The following is an 18,650-nucleotide window of genomic DNA, read 5'->3' on the forward strand; positions in this document are numbered from 1 at the left end:
GGAAGTAGGAAGGACCTTATAAAGGCTGCCAGATAGGGATATCATCTTCCAAGCCTTAGATCTTGACTGGGGCTCAGTTTCCCAGGGCAAGTCATATCAGGATACATGAAGAGAAGGATGAGTTTCACACGAATTTCTCTACCCAACAACCTTTCATTGCAAAATGACCCCATGGATATATTGCCATAATCAACATTCCATGGGAGGAAGACGAAGACATATTAACACAAAATGTGAGAGACCTGAGAGTCATGCAGATCATCGTGGAGGACCTCCAGATCACATTCTGTGACCTTCCCCAACTATCAAGGATTACCTTTTGATGTCCCCAAAGACCTGTGTAAAATTGATATTCTGTTTCCGGAAAACATACTTGTGAAAAGATCAGAAAAGACTATTCACAGTGCAAACTCACCAGATTTTTGCTCCAGACTTTCTTAGGTCACAAAGTTGGTGATAAACTCTTAGCCAACACATTAGGACACTCAAGATGTGAATGGTCTTTTTGAAAATCATGCACAGAGTAATGTTGCAAAAAAAACCTATTCCATGTCCATTGCATCAATCACTGAACTACCTACATTACTTCAATGCCAAGAACAAGAAGTCCTTCGTTTCACTGTTACTTCTTCTTGGATTCTTTGTTAACAAGGACATATATGATCTCAAACCAGCTTGTATTGAGTTTGTCTTCCTCAAAGATGTACCGTGAAAATAATCTCATTGGTGTCTTGCATCTACTCTGAGAGTCGAATTCTGAACTGTGAATTTCTTGTCTTGCGGGTCTTTTCAGTGTGACGACCACTCTGGTGGCCTAGTAGTTAAAGCATCTACCTCAGATGCTGGAGTTTACAGGTTCAAACCCTGGCCGAGTCATACCAAATACTTATGAAAATTGTACTAACAGCTGCCTTACTAGGCACTCAACATTACGAGGTTAGTGTTAGGACTTTTCAGCCTGGTATCAGGATAATGTGACTCAGTGGGACATCATGCTACATGTCTGCAGCATGATGTCCCAGTGCTAGTCATCACTATAAACTACCACACTAAAGACATCGTAATGATATGACTAAAAAAACATTATAGATCCGAAACACACACACACACTTTTCAGTGTGGTTGTACATCATGTCAATGGGACTGCTTCTTCCTGATCCTTCTATCAAAGTAGTGGCAGAAACTTTGTCAAATGATAAGACTTAAGATTATATGTGGTTTGACCTTTGCTCATTTTGGCTTATGGCAGTCCTGATTGTTAAATGGTCTGCACCTTAACTGTTATTAAAAAAAACTTACAGATGAAAATAATTGATCACCATTAATCTTTACAATGGTGGTATGGTACTAAACTTGATCAAGAAAAGAAGACATCGTGTTTAATCACAAATAATAGAGCAGTAAAAACAAATTTCTACACGCATTACTTTCATTGTGACATCACAGTGCACAACATTCAGTTATGTCTGTACTTGATCACACCTTTAGAATGACGTAATCCAAATGTCAACATTCTTTAACACAGAATTTGCCATTCTTATATCTTGAATATATATATATATATATATATATATATATATATATATATATATATATATATATATATATATTCAGGTAAAACCCATTATAACATAATTAGTTATAACCTGATTCCTCTTATAACATGATAGCAGCATGGCTCCCACTTTTTTTACATTTAAGGTGACGTCTCTTTTTAACATCATAAATATGTGGTCTCGAAAGAGCTGATTATTTGTATCACTAATAGATTATATGATCAAGAGGTTGGTTTAAACTGATGACATTGAAATTTCAATGCACATTTTCTATTAGAAGTTTTTCAAAACATTTTTTAACGTGATCCTGTTTATATTGCCATGCTATTCTTAGGACCCCGAGCATTGTGTTATAACAGGTTTTACCTATATATATATATATATATATATATATATATATATATATATATATATATATATATATATATACACCGCTCCCTTGATAACTCATGCCCAGATAACTCGCGATCCCACTTATAACGCGGTGTCCGTTTTGGCTCCCTATTTTTTCCAGAGAAAATGTATTTAAAATATCTTTAAAATATGCTGGACATGAAAAAATTACGATAAGAATTGATAAATTAAACCTTGATACATTGCTCGTTTTATCATCGAAAATGGTGATTAATGCCCGTAAAAATAAAATCCATATTTTGAAATTTGCAAGTTCTAAAGAAGAATTAATTTCAGAGATCTCGAAAATGCTTAATTACGCGTATTTGGACGCCAATTTTTGATCTGGGACGCAGAAAATCACTGAGGCAGGAGTCCTTCGTACGGATGTAAAAGATGCGCGGGAAAATTCAAAGATTTGCCGGTCCTGTTTCAGCCACCTGCTTTGTGGGAAAATGTGTTGATCAGTTAACTGTGCTGATATTTACAATGACAGAATTCAGTGACTCAAAGACTCTTTGATGTACTGTTGCCATTTTATAAGAGTACATTCACACAAAAAAAAAAACATGATGCAACAGCTAGGCGGCTAGTTCAAAGGCTTTGAATAGCGGCCGAGTGAGAAAATGTACTGATATTTAGTGATTGACTTCAGAGGCAGAAAGACCCAGTTTTAAAATCCCAGCGAGACCTCTGTTTAAAGATATCATATATTATGTAAGTTTTTATGATAAATAGTTGTCAGTATACTGTAAATAAACAGTCTGGTGAAATAGCGATCAATGAAAACTTCTGGTAAATGCTAACAGGTGGCAACAGAGAATGAAATAAACACCAATTAAACGTCTTCCTGTGTGAAAGTCACGTTCTAATCGTTTAATTCCATTTCAGTGTAAACATTATAATCACAACATATTATGTTCATTGAAAACATGAAAAGAGTCAATCGACCGTCACATAGAAACCCGTGAGTACTTCTGTGAGAACCTAATTACATGTACGTGCCAGCTTTGTTTTGATCAACAACATGGGGAAGTGTTTGTTGCATTAAAAAAAAAATCGATTACAAGAGACCTCGGGTGCTGGATTAAGGGTCTTGGAGCTGCCTTTGACATGAAGCAAAACAGTAACAGAGACAACGACGATGATAGTGACTTCGAATGTTTCAGTGAAACTGATGTCATTAATGCCGAGGCTGTTTGGGAGAAATTCGTACAGACTCATGGTCCTGAGATGGGCGTTTCTCTTGATGATATGGAGGAGTGGATTTGTGCTGACAATGGTTGCCCCACAGCCGAATACATGTCAGATGAAACTATAATTATTTCTATAGCGAACAAATTTGCAGCAGAAGATGATTCTAACTGGAGTAACACAAGTGTTGAAAGTGATGCAGACGCAGATGTTGCACCCCCCACCCCTCTGCACAGGAAGCAATCAAATATTTGATATTGCCATAAGGTGGCTGGAGACCCAAAATGTTGACTACGTAAAGCTCATGCAGTTGAGAAATCTGAGAGATTTTGCTCGGTGGCAGAGAAACCAATGAGTAACACACACACAAAAAAATAACTGATTTTTTTCAAAAAGTGAATTGATATTTGTCAAGCGTGGCACAAACGGCAAGTATTAACTTGTTCTTATTTACGTTGTTTTAAATTTGTAGACCAATTAAATACGTCTGTACTGATTAACCCTTGTTTTTTTTTGTTTTCCATTTTACTTCTATCCCATTCAAAAATATTTATCTATCGTTCGATTGACACTGTTTCTCGAAAAGAGTCGATCTTTTGTATATAAAAAAACGTCTAATTTGAATCAAACAATAAAACTAGAATGTATCCAATTCAACATAAAAATTAGTGACGTAGTACACAATGTGTGAAGTGGTACACATGTTAAGCGAACAGAAACCACGTGGAATAATGTTTTCGATGATCGCCACAATATACTGTAATTTATCCTGAAATTAATGTTGTCCTATGAGGAAATAATAAAGTACACCGTTATGAAGAGATATTTATTAACATTTAATCTCAGAACGATTATAAAGTGAGTATTCAACAGTATAATCTGCCTACCCCCCCCCCTTATTTCTCTGTTATGTCGTCAATCACTTTATTGGTTTTGGGCTTATTTTATAGGTCCCTCGATAACTCGCGCCTCACTTATAGTGCGGTCGATGTTTCTGGACCCCGATGTGTGCATGTTATCGAGGGAGTGGTGTATATATATATATATATATATATATATATATATATATATATATATATATATATATATATATATACACACACACCAAGGATCTTCCAATTGACATTTGTATTAAAGTGAATAATCACCATTTAAAGGTATGTGTGATCGGAATCTAAAATATGACACCCATTACTTAAACCTCTGTCTGCGTAGGTTTGAGTCTCAGATTCGGCCAATGTGGGTATGTGAGAAAGCTTGACAGTAGCTTCTTGAGGGTCAGTGGTTCTTTCCAGGGTTTTCCCGCGTTCTTCCTTCACCATTAAAACTGGCCGCCATGTATAGCCTATCATGTGCTGAAAAATGGCGTTAAACCCTACAACACCACCAACAACCATTACTGAAATAGTACATGAACTGTATGACTTGTATTCTTATTGATCTGGACTCTTTTGTAACATCATGGACCATAGGGTATATGTGTCTAACATTCAGAATAAGAGATCAGAGGTTGACATTTAACAGATTCATTATTATTATTTTACTCCTTAATTAGAAGCCCAAATTAAAATTTCAGCATGTACAGAGTTTCTGACCTTTTTTCTTTAGAGTGAAAGCTTTATTAACAGAAGCACAGAGTTTAAAGAAGGGCGGAGAACATCCATTGCCTTGGTATCCACCAGTATGTGTGACCCTGTTAGAGATCCCAGAGAAGACTAAAAAGACGTATGACCATATCAAATCAGTCAGCTATGAAGAGAGATCCAGGATACCTCTCAAACTGTTTGATCCATTTGCCAGACAGGTGAGTTAATTAGCTTGTGTCTTTATCATGTGAATGATATCTGAAAGTAAATGATTTGTATTGAAAGAAAAACAAGTGTTCATAAATTTCCTTTTCATTACTATGTCTCCTGCAGATCTTACTCTGTTTAAGTGGAATGGATAAACAGTCATCATGTCATTATTGGAACGGTTAAACAGTCATCATGTCCTTAGTGGAATGATTAAACAGTCATCATGTCAGTGGAATGGTTAAACAGTCATCATGTCCTTAGTGGAATGGTTAAACAATCATCATGTCCTTAGTGGAATGGTTAAATAGTCATCATGTCCTTAGTGGATTGGTTAAACAGTCATTGTGTCCTTAGTGGAATGGTTAAACAGTCATCATGTCCTTAGTGGAATGGTTAGATAGTCATTATGTCCTTAGTGGAATGGTTAAACAATCAGTATGTCCTTAGTGGAATGGTTAAACAGTCATCATGTCCTTAGTGGAATGGTTAGATAGTCATTATATCCTTAGTGGAATGGTTAAACAATCAGTATGTCCTTAGTGGAATGGTTAAACAGTCATCATGTCCTTAGTGGAATGGTTAAACAGTCATTATGTCCTTGGTAGAATGGTTAAACAGTCATTATGTCCTTAGTGGAATGGTTAAATAGTCATTATGTCCTTAGTGGAATGGTTTAACTGTCATCATGTCCTTAGTGGAATGGTTAAACAGTCATTATGTCCTTAGTGGAATGGTTAAACAGTCATCATGTCCTTAGTGGATTGGTTAAACAGTCATTATGTCCTTAGTGGAATGGTTAAACAATCATTATGTCCTTAGTCGATTGGTTAAATAGTCATTATGTCCTTAGTGGAATGGTTAAACAGTCATCATGTCCTTACTGGAATGGTTAAATAGTCATTATGTCCTTAGTTGAATGGTTAAACAATCATCATGTCCTTGGTTGAATGGTTAAACAGTCATCATGTCCTTAGTGGAATGGTAAATCAGGCATCATGTCCTTACTGGAATGGTTAAATAGTCATTATGTCCTTAGTTGAATGGTTAAACAATCATCATGTCCTTAGTTGAATGGTTAAACAGTCATCATGTCCTTAGTGGAATGGTTAAACAGTCATCATGTCCTTACTGGAATGGTTAAATAGTCATTATGTCCTTAGTTGAATGGTTAAACAATCATCATGTCCTTAGTTGAATAGTTAAACAGTCATCATGTCCTTTGTGGAATGGTAAATCAGGCATCATGTCCTTAGTGGAATGGTTAAACAGTCATCATGTCCTTAGTGGAATGGTTAAACAATCATCATGTCCTTAGTTGAATGTTTAAACAGTCATCATGTCCTTAGTGGAATGGTAAATCAGGCATCATGTCCTTAGTGGAATGGTTAAACAGTCATCATGTCCTTAGTGGAATGGTTAAACAATCATTTTGTCCTTAGTGGATTGGTTAAACAGTCATCATGTCCTTAGTGGATTGGTTAAACAGTCATTATGTCCTTGGTGGAATGGTTAAACAGTCATCATGTCCTTAATGGAATGGTTAAACAATCATTGTGTCCTTAGTGGATTGGTTAAACAGTCATCATTTCTTTAGTGGAATGGTTAAATAGTTATTATGTCTTTAGTGGAATGGTTAAACAATCATTATTTCCTTAGTGGATTGGTTAAACAGTCATTATGTCCTTAGGAGAATGGTTAAACAGTCATCATGTCCTTAGTGGAATGGTTAAACAGTCATTATGTCCTTAGTGGATTGGTTAAACAGTCATTATGTACTTAGTGGAATGGTTAAACAGTCATCATGTCCTTAGTGGATTGGCTAAACAGTCAGTATGTCCTTAGGGGAATGTTAAACAGTCATCATGTCCTTAGTGGATTGGTTAAACAGTCATTATGTCCTTAGGAGAATGGTTAAACAGTCATCATGTCCTTAGTGGATTGGTTAAACAGTCATTATGTCCTTAGTGGAATGGTTAAACAGTCATCATGTCCTTAGTGGAATGGTTAAACAGTCATTATGTCCTTAGTGGATTGGTTAAACAGTCATTATGTCCTTAGCGAAATGGTTAAACAGTCATCATGTCCTTAGTGGAATGGTTAAATAGCCATTATGTCCTTAGTGGAATGGTTAAACAGTTATCATGTCCTTAGTGGAATGGTTAACCAGTCATTATGTCCTTAGTGGATTGGTTAAACAGTCATTATGTACTTAGTGGAATGGTTAAACAGTCATTATCACCTTAGTGGAATGGTTAAACAGTCATCATGTCCTTAGTGGATTGGTTAAAATGTCATTATGTCCTTAGTGGAATGGTTAAACAGTCATCATGTCCTTAGTGGAGTGGTTAACCAGTCATTATGTCCTTAGTGGATTGGTTAAACAGTCATTATGTACTTAGTGGAATGGTTAAACAGTCATCATGTCCTTAGTGGATTGGCTAAACAGTCAGTATGTCCTTAAGGGAATGTTAAACAGTCATTATGTCCTTAGTGGAATGGTTAAACAGTCATCATGTCCTTAGTGGAATGGTTAAACAGTCATTATGTCCTTAGTGGATTGGTTAAACAGTCATTATGTCCTTAATGGAATGGTTAAACAGTCATCATGTCCTTAGTGGATTGGTTAAACAGTCAGTATGTCCTTAGTTGAATGGTTAAATAGTCATCATGTCCTTAGTGGATTGGTTAAACAGTCATTATGTCCTTAGGAGAATGGTTAAACAGTCATCATGTCCTTAGTGGATTGGTTAAACAGTCATCATGTCCTTAGTGGATTGGTTAAACAGTCATCATGTCCTTAGTGGATTGGTTAAACAGTCATTATGTCCTTAGTGGAATGGTTAAACAGTCATCATGTCCTTAGTGGATTGGTTAAACAGTCATCATGTCCTTAGTGGATTGGTTAAACAGTCAGTATGTCCTTAGTGGATTGGTTAAACAGTCATTATGTCCTTAGTGGAATGGTTAAACAGTCATCATGTCCTTAGTGGAATGGTTAAACAGTCATCATGTCCTTAGTGGAATGGTTAAACAGTCATTATGTCCTTAGTGGAATGGTTAAACAGTCATCATGTCCTTAGTGGATTGGTTAAACAGTCCGTATGTCCTTAGGGGAATGTAAACAGTCATCATGTCCTTAGTGGATTGGTTAAACAGTCATTATGTCCTTAGGAGAATGGTTAAACAGTCATCATGTCCTTAATGGATTGGTTAAACAGTCATCATGTCCTTAGTGGATTGGTTAAACAGTCATCATGTCCTTAGTGGATTGGTTAAACAGTCATTATGTCCTTAGGGGAATTGTTAATCAGTCATCATGTCCTTAGTGGATTGGTTAAACAGTCATCATGTCCAATTTGTATTAGTAGTATTATTGTCTTCATTGTCCAAATTGCGCTAAGACCAGGATTATTGGAAAATAATTTTCAGGATAAAACTGATTTGTCAAGATCTTAAAATCAGGTTGTCTTTGACGCTGGTAAATATCAGGTTGCTAACAAAGATGTCTAGTCAGTAGAAGAGGAAAGATGAGATAAGGTAAGATAGCAGGTAGATGATATTACTGGTTGATATCAATTGGAGCTATACAGTTGAATATTTTATCATATTTCAGGCATTACTGGATCATGTTAATGAAGGGAAAGTGACGGTGGAAGAGATAGGTCAGAGGATTTTGACTGCCATCAAAAAGGTAATACCTTGTGAAATTTACTTCACCAGAATTGATGATGACTAATTTTTTTAGCTTTTTTTAAAATTGTATTTTTTTGTCAGGCAGCTGAATGCAGTATTATAAATCTTTTGTAAATAACGTTACTACATTTCTATATGGATTTCATTTGATACTTTGCACAAATTAATCGACAGAGTTTTGTAATGCAACTTCTCCTGTTGTTTGCTGTAAAACTCAGTAAATAAATATTATGGTCATCATAAGACTTTCACTAATTTCTGATGCATTCATGGTTGTATGTAATGTCATAAAACCATTGTTACTTAAAGTTTGTCAATGGATGCTCCAAGGGTGCCAGTTTGTAGAACTTTGTGTACTTGAAAGCAGTTATGTGCAAGAACTCCAGACCTGTCAACTCTTACGATTTTGGCGTAAGTCTTACAAAATTTACCCTTAAAATAAGGGCTTACGGCATACAAGCAAAAACTACGAACAAATTATCATTGACGAAAATTCTGGAAAATTTGTTCATTCGTGTTTCATATTAGAAGTAGTGAAATTGGTCAGGAAACCAGACTAACTTTACAGCAGCACATCAGATGCTTTTAAATTGCACCCATTTGTTCATGCGAAGCATTTACATGAGCAAACTTTTGATCATAGAATTTTTTTTTTAATGGTCTCCAGCAAGTGAAACATGTTTAAGACAAAGGAGGAAATAAGCCTCTTGAAAAGTGTTAATAATTAGCACAGAAAAATAAAAATAAATGTTCAGATTCTTGGGAATAAAAGCTGGAAGGGACACAGTTATGTTTATTGGACATCATGTGCCATTTTGAGTATGACTCATGGCAGGATATATGATTGCTATCATCATGTGAAATGGAAAAAAGAATTACATCAAGTTGAGAGATAGCAACAAGCCATTGAGCTGCATAGGGTTGGGAACTAAAATTTGTACAACTGTACTAGTGGTAAATAAAGTCTATGCATACTTTACAAACTTTTCAGTTGAACATAATGTTTATCGTCACTGCACATTCCAAATACCGAACTTTTAATTACATTTTCCAGCTTTGCAATAACAGTTTATGGTATTTTGTTATGAATTACTGAAAACCGGTCAAACTTATGGAGAAAAAAATCAACTGCCTTACTGAGATGAACTCCTCGGGTTGGCAGTTCTGGAACTCCTGCAAGTTTTAAGTTGCACATGTGAAAACAGCACAGTATGCAATTGTATTCCGCCTTTCACCCTTAAAGTGCTTGTTATGACATAAGTCAGATGAATAATGCAGTTATTATCGCAATGTGCATACTGTTTGTAAAAGTTTACACATATTGATTCTTAAGTTTGACATTAACAGTTTTTAAACTAAATTTGATTGGCCCCGTAAGAAACATTCTGTTGTAGTCTGAACCTTGCATCATGGAGGTTTTACAAATGTGCATTGATAATATGGACTATCTAGAAGATGTCCAGCAAGCGATGATTTCATTTGGCAAATACTGGTTGATCATAGTGATGGAGGCAATTTATTTTTTAAGTTAGGAAGTATATCAGATTTTTTGAACTGGGAGATACCTTTGAGTGATTTTAAATCCAAAAATTGTGCTAAATACGAGTTTGATGTACATGCTGGATGGACAAATATAGATAGCATGCCAGTCAACCCCTCATTTCAGCAGTATTTCAAAATTTGCTGTAGAAAAGGTGGACAAACAAGCCAAATTAAACTACAGACAGTGTAAAGTAAATTTACTGTAGGAAAGGCAGACAAACACAAGCCAAATTAAACTACAGACAGTTTAAAGTAAATTTACTGTAGAAAAGGCAAACACAAGCCAAATTAAACTACAGACAGTTTAAAGTAAATTTACTGTAGAAAAGTCAGGCAAACAAGCCAAATTAAACTTAACAGTTTAAAGTAAAAAATACTCTCCTAAACAAAAGTGTCTTTGTAACTTTTTCAAAACTTGATATTTAAGTAGTGTTTAAAATGTTGGTTTCTTGACTACATTTAAAGAAACTAATTAAGACATTATTATTACTGTGATTATTAATATGATTATTATTATTATTGTTATTGTTATTATTATTATTATTGCAGAAAGAACTATATACATATAGAATCAAAATATAATTAAATTATTCAGTTGAATAAAAACATTGGCTGATATTTTTATTACATTTTAAGCAGATATCAAATCAACAAATAATTGTCATCATTATTAAGTATTATTATTTTATTCTTTTTATTTATTTTTATGAATTATTTTTGTTGTATTGCAATAATAAAATAATAATAATAATAGTTTCTACATTGCATGTTCATTATTATATCTAAACTAGAGGGCTGTAATGACTACACAGATGGGGTGGCTATCATATATAAACTAGATGATTGTAATGACTACACAGATGAGGTGGCTATCATATCTAAACTAGATGGTTGTAATGACTACACAGATGGGGTGACTGTCATGTAGTTAAACCAGAGGGCTGTGATGACCACACAGATGAGGTGGCTATCACATCTAAACTAGAGGGCTGTAAGGACTACACAGATGAGGTGGCTATCATATTTAAACTAGAGGGCTGTAATGACTACACAGATGGGGTGGCTATCATATCTAAACTAGATGGCTGTAATGACTACACAGATGAGGTGGCTATCATATCTAAACTAGAGGGCTGTAATGACTACACAGATGGAGTAGCTATCATATCTAAACTTGAGGGCTGTAATGACTACACAGATGAGGTGGCTATCATATCTAAACTAGAGGGCTGTAATGACTACACCGATGGAGTAGCTATCATATCTAAACTAGAGGGCTGTAATGACTACACAGATGAGGTGGCTATCATATTTAAACTTGAGGGCTGTAATGACTACACATATGAGGTGGCTATCATCTAAACTAGAGGGCTGTAATGACTACACAGATGAGGTGGCTATCATCTAAACTTGAGGGCTGTAATGACTACACAGATGAGGTGGCTATCATGTCTAAACTAGAGGGCTGTAATGACTACACAGATGGAGTAGCTATCATATCTAAACTTGAGGGCTGTAATGACTACACAGATGAGGTGGCTATCATATTTAAACTAGAGGGCTGTAATAACTACACAGATGAGATGGCTATAATGTCTAAACTAGAGGGCTGTAATGACTACACAGATAGGGTGGCTATCATATCTAAACTAGAGGGCTGTAATGACTACACAGATGGAGTGGCTATCATATCTAAACTAGAGGGCTGTAAGGACCACACAGATCATATCATATCTAAACTAGATGGTTGTAATGACTACACAGATGGGGTGACTATCATGTAGTTAAACCAGAGGGCTGTGATGACCACACAGATGAGGTGGCTATCATATCTAAACTAGAGGACTGTAAGGACCACACAGATCATATCATATCTAAACTAGATGGTTGTAATGACTACACAGATGTGTTGGCTATCATGTCTAAACTAGAGGGCTGTAATGACCACACAGATGAGGTGGCTATCATATCTAAACTAGAGGGCTGTAATAACTACACACATGGGATGGCTATAATGTATAAACTAGAGGGCTGTAATGACTACACAGATAGGGTGGCTATCATATCTAAACTAGAGGGCTGTAATGACTACACAGATGGAGTGGCTATCATATCTAAACTAGAGGGCTGTAAGGACCACACAGATCATATCATATCTAAACTAGATGGTTGTAATGACTACACAGATGGGGTGACTATCATGTAGTTAAACCAGAGGGCTGTGATGACCACACAGATGAGGTGGCTATCATATCTAAACTAGAGGACTGTAAGGACCACACAGATCATATCATATCTAAACTAGATGGTTGTAATGACTACACAGATGTGTTGGCTATCATGTCTAAACTAGAGGGCTGTAATGACCACACAGATGAGGTGGCTATCATATTTAAACTAGAGGGCTGTAATAACTACACACATGGGATGGCTATAATGTATAAACTAGAGGGCTGTAATGACTACACAGATGAGATGGCTATCATATCTAAACTAGAGGGCTGTAATGACTACACAGATGAGGTGGCTATCATATTTAAACTAGAGGGCTGTAATGACTACACAGATGAGGTGGCTATAATGTCTAAACTGGAGGGTTGTAATGACTACACACATGGGATGGCTATAATGTATAAACTAGATTGCTGTAATGACTACACAGATGAGGTGGCTATCATATCTAAACTAGAGGGCTGTAATGACTACACAGATGAGGTGGCTATCATATTTAAACTAGAGGGCTGTAATGACTACACAGATGGGATGGCTATAATGTCTAAACTAGAGGGCTGTAATGACCACACAGATGGGATGGCTATAATGTCTAAACTAGAGGGCTGTAATGACTACACAGATGAGGTGGCTATCATCTAAACTAGAGGGCTGTAATGACTACACGGATGAGGTGGCTATCATATTTAAACTAGAGGGCTGTAACGACTACACAGATGGAGTGGCTATCATATTTAAACTAAATGAAGAGGTTGCCATATCTAAACTAAAACTATTACACATGTTGATCCACTTAAGTGAAAATATTAATTGATGTGTATGACTGCTTAGTTTCCCTTTGTGCGATTCTCAGCGATAAAATCAAAAGAAGCTTGCAATCTCATATTGCTGCAATGCGATGATGATCATTGAATTCACATTTATCAAACTGAGTCACTAATTCCAACAATTGTCACAAGATGAAAGGTTTTTCCTTTATCATTAAATTGAACAAGCTCGTGGCTCGCTTTCTTTAGGGAACTGCTTGATCACATGTTGAGGAGTATGTCAGCTGTTTTTATTGCTGCCTATTGACAATATATTCTGTTAATCCATGTGATAATTAGGGTATTCAGAGTTTTCATGGTTGTCTATTCAGTTCGAGATTGATTACGTATCTTTAGAGACTTTGCATTGTTCAGTGATTTGTGTCACTACTACATGTTATTATGTTACAGTGTGATGTTGCTCATTGATTTTACTATGACACCACTACATGTTAGAGTGTGATGTTGCTCAGTAATGTTACTGCATGACAGTTCTAAATATGTTATAGGGTGATGTTCCTCTTCGATTTTTCTGTGTGACACTGCTGCATATGTTACATTGTGATGATGCTCATTGATTTTACTATGACACCACTACATGTTACATTGTGATGATGCTAATCAGTTTTATTGTGTGACACTACTGCATGTTACACTGTGATAATGCTCATTGATTTTACTGTGTGACAGTACTGCATGTTACAATGTGATGATGCTCATTCTGTGTGACACTACTGCATATGTTACATTTTGATTTATGCTCATTGATTTTACTGATGACACCACTGGATATGTTACATTGTTGATGCTCATTTATTTTACTGTGTGACACTACTGCATATGTTACGTTTTGATTTATGCTCATTGATTTTACCATGTGACACCAGTGGATATGTTACATTGTTGATGCTCATTTATTTTACTGTGACACTACTGCATGTTACATTGTGATGATGTTCATTGATTTTAATGTGACACTACTGTATGTTAACACATTGTGATGATGCTCATTAATTGTACTGTGACACTACTGTATGTTAACACATTGTGATGATGCTCATTGACTTTACTGTGTGACACTACTGCATATGTTACATTTTGATGATGCTCATTGACTTTACTGTGACACTACTGCATATGTTACATTGTGATGATGCTCATCGACTTTACTGTGTGACACTACTGCATATGTTACATTGTGATGATGCTCATTGACTTTACTGTGACACTACTGCATATGTTACATTTTGATGATGCTCATTGACTTTACTGTGTGACACTACTGCATATGTTACATTGTGATGATGCTCATTGACTTTACTGTGACACTACTGCATATGTTACATTGTGATGATGCTTATTGACTTTACTGTGACACTACTGCATATGTTACATTGTGATGATGCTCATTGACTTTACTGTGACACTACTGCATGTTACATTGTGATGATGCTCATTGACTTTACTGTGACACTACTGCACATGTTACATTTTGATGATGCTCATCGACTTTACTGTGTGACACTACTGCATATGTTACATTGTGATGATGCTCATCGACTTTACTGTGTGACACTACTGCATATGTTACATTGTGAGATTTCTCAGTGCTGTTGTCATGTGATATGTTTCAGTGCAATATGGGATTTTTTCATCATGATGTTTTGATATGTTTATAATATGTTTATATTAATAAATATGATGTGGTTAAAGGTTTTAGTGAAATGATTGTTGCAGAATGTAGGACCTGCATGGATACTGTATAACCTGGCTGGTCTGTACTGGAGGATCATGGGAAATAACTATCATGCTATAGAGTGTGTCCGTTCATCTCTTCACTCTGTGCCAGAGGAGTTTAAAGACGTGCCTTTGTTAAATCTTGCCAATATTCTGTACAGATGGGGACGATATGAGGATGCCATGATTGTCATGAAAGATACACTGGCAGTCAATAGTTTTGAGGTAAGAACTACATTATACTGGCAGTACATAGTTTTGAGGTAAGAACTACATTATACTGGCAGTACATAGTTTTGAGGTAAGAACCACATTACACTGGCAGTCAGTACTTTTGGTGTAAGAAGCATTTTACACTAGCTGTCAGTAATTTTGAGATAAGAATCACATTTTCTCTTGCCATTTTTTTTTAACTAGGTTGAAATAAAAACATCAGTCATGGTCAGAACATGCTGTCATGCTTTATGTAAAATAATAGAATAAAATAGAGACAAACAGTCAAACATATAATTATATTGTTATAAAGGATATACAGTATATCACTGAATGAATTAGAATGAATGATATGTTGTATTATATAAGATAGTAGTTAGTTTTTTTGTTAATTCTGTTTGATATTATGATGGTTTCAGTTTATCAAATTAAATAGTATTTTCCATTTCATTTTGTGTCACTATGACCTATATTTATGTTTATAATTTTGGAAGAAGTGCCCCCTTTACTGAGTTATGCCAGCCCAAATATACGATATTGTTAGCTCTAGATCTTGCAGAAGTTTTACAGTAGTACAGTAACATAATTTTAAAGTGCTTTATAACATTAGAAGACTATGATTCTTTGTTTTCTCTAAGAATGTATTAGATGTGTTATTTTGATCCATACAAACTTTGTTTTCTCTAAGAATGTGTTAGATGTGTTATTTTGATCCATACAAACTTTGTTTTCTCTAAGAATGTGTTAGATGTGTTATTTTGATCCATACAAACTTTGTTTTCTCTAAGAATGTATTAGATGTGTTATTTTGATCCATACAAACTTTGTTTTTGCAGCCTACAACCCAGTATTTCTACGGCAATCTCCTATGGGCCATGAAAAATTACACAGGTGCAATGGCACATTTCAAGGAAGCCTTGGAGATTAAACCTGAATATGAGGATGCACTAGAGGCATTGCAAGCCTTAAAATGTTTCCGCTTGTACCACGAGTCTGCACAGAGTGCTGCTCCCTTGGAGACAGAGACACAGGTATTTGGGCCCAACTGTCAGCGTCAGGGGACACCATTACTGCCTGATGGTCAGCAAGTGGAAAGTAGAGTCATCTGTAAAAATGTGAGCATTTTCTACACTTTAAGAGCATGGTCAATAACCAAAAAGATGTCTTGATATTACACAGTATACACCTGAGCACCACTGATAGGTACAAGATAATGACAGCCCTACAGAAAATAATGTCAATTTAGTGCAGGTACATGTAATGCTGGGAAAAGAAATAAAGCTGGCCAAAGAAATGGTTGCTGTCAAATAAGGCAAAAAATATGACAAAAATGTACAAACTTTTAGTGAAAGCCCAAATAGTTTTTACTGCTGTCTCAATAAATTGTATTTCTTTTAAAGTGTAAAATTGGGTAAGTGGAGAACAGGGTATCCTTTATACCCACAACATGACTGGAACCATTCTTTTATTTAAAGGTAATCATTTGTTTTAAATATTGTAAGGGACAGAACTCTTTAAGTTTTGATAACTTGCTGTCTGTTCCCAATCCCACACTGGTAATATTGGCTAAAAAAATTGTTGAAAGGAAATAAACTGTGTATCAAGCATTTTAAGCATACCAGAAAAATCATTTTCCTTGATTTTTAGATCACTGTACACATAAGTGGTCATGTCTACTTGGTTATATTTTTTTCACAATGCACAAGTTACTGTTTTGAAAGAAAAGTTGTTCATTTCAGTATATATCATATTATAATTTTTTTTGTCTATGCCAGCTTTTCAGGCCAAGTCCTTATTTCTGTTCCCCCTCCCATTTTGGGATGTAGCTTCAAACCCAGTAGTTCTTTGTTTGATTGCTTTGCCAGGAATCCTAAGTAACGTTTGCACATGCACATTATTCTTTCCTTATAGAATACTTGCAAAAAAAACCCACACATAAAATCAGTTCTTTTCATCAATTGTTTATTAACTACTATTTTTACTCAGTCCACATATGTAATGTGATGCAGTCCCCATACTTTTCTGGTAATGGCTATTGGAAGCTTTTGGCCTTGGGTGTAATGTTGAGACATTGCTTTTTTGGCCCTGGGTGTACTGTTGAGACATTGCTTTTTGGCCTTGGGTGTGGCTTTTGGTGTACTGTTGAGACATTGCTTTATTGAACTAAAGCTGATTTTGTTGTAGAATTACATTTGTAACCTTGCTATTTTTAATGACAAAGTCTGTTGGGGTACACCTCTTTCTTGATAATGCACACACAGTGCGGTTCAGAAACACAGACACATTATAAGCATGGGCACTAGGTACCAAGGGACCTCTGAAATGTAAGGGAATACCATTCCAGCTGGACATTGATAATGAGAAGACAGGGGGATGTTATATGGCTTACTGATTATTTTATAATCATGTTGGGATTATTTGTCAGTAAAACACTTTTTCTATTGTAGTCGGTTACTTTTTTGTATAAATTACTTTTATTTTCCGATAACCAACCTTTCAAAGATTGTTATAAACATTACTCCAAGAGGTTTTGTCACACATTTACGTAACATTGTGTATTACATCACTGCATTTTGCATGTGAACATGGATATATTCCAGTGTTATTGTTGAGTAACAAAACGACAAGATTTCCTTTTATCAAATACTAGGGACGTTTAATTCATGAAATAACAACTGTCAAGATCAAAACTTCATGCACTGAGTACTCCTTTCACTTGTTTCTTTAGCTATTGTTGATCACATTTGCAATTTAATTGAATAAACCACTGATTAATGTTAGATGCTTTATTTATGTCATCTTGTACTAATATTTAAAACTGCAAATGGTCAGTTGAAATGAGTTGACTGGACAAACCATCATGACCACTAGCTCTTATGGGATTTGCATGCCTTGTAACTTTTATTTTATTATTCCACCCCCCAATCTTTGATTTAACACAAAAGATATAATAAAAATAATAATACAAACCAGGTCTTGTTTTAATTGATTGTAACAATATAACAAACACTTCTATAAATTAGAGATCAAAACACAGTTGGTACTTAATTAGGTTCTCAGAAATGCTCACAGACATTGCTGTGATGGTAGATTGAGACTTTTCTCATTTGAATAAAGAGGACATATATTATTTATGATGATTACACTAAAACTGAATTTCAAGATAAAACTAAACCTCCAGTTTCACTTGACAGCACTTATTTATTTGGTATTTATTTATTAAAGTGCTGCCACCAGTAGATATTTCTAATAATTTGGTGGATCAAAATATCGTCAAGTGTACATATCAGAAGATAACAAAATCTGTTTATCATCTGGTACAGAGACACTGTAGTGCAAGTGTACATATCAGAGGATAACAAAATCTGTGTATCTTCTGCTACAGTGACACATTGTAGCACAAGTGTACATATCAGAGGATAACAAAATCTGTATTTTCTGCTACAGTGACACATTGTAGCACAAGTGTACATATCAGAGGATAACAA

At 35.4% G+C, this 18,650-nt stretch overlaps 1 protein-coding gene across 3 annotated transcripts in view; it reads left to right on the forward strand.

Moving 5' to 3' along the window:
• LOC149792436 (tetratricopeptide repeat protein 17-like) overlaps positions 1–18,650 on the forward strand; it is a 187,337-nt gene that overhangs the window by 62,062 nt on the left and 106,625 nt on the right. For all 3 annotated transcript variants that reach the window (XM_089971005.1, XM_089971007.1, XM_089971006.1), the window contains 4 exons: positions 4,752–4,947; positions 8,553–8,630; positions 14,950–15,174; positions 15,999–16,277. In XM_089971005.1, the coding sequence (XP_089827131.1) occupies positions 4,752–4,947; positions 8,553–8,630; positions 14,950–15,174; positions 15,999–16,277 (778 nt within the window). The remainder of the gene's footprint in view (positions 1–4,751; positions 4,948–8,552; positions 8,631–14,949; positions 15,175–15,998; positions 16,278–18,650) is intronic.

The sequence above is a fragment of the Sinohyriopsis cumingii genome, chromosome 9 (assembly GCF_028554795.1).
Source record: "Sinohyriopsis cumingii isolate HCF-2022 chromosome 9, ASM2855479v2, whole genome shotgun sequence".
Classification (NCBI taxonomy): domain Eukaryota; kingdom Metazoa; phylum Mollusca; class Bivalvia; order Unionida; family Unionidae; genus Sinohyriopsis; species Sinohyriopsis cumingii.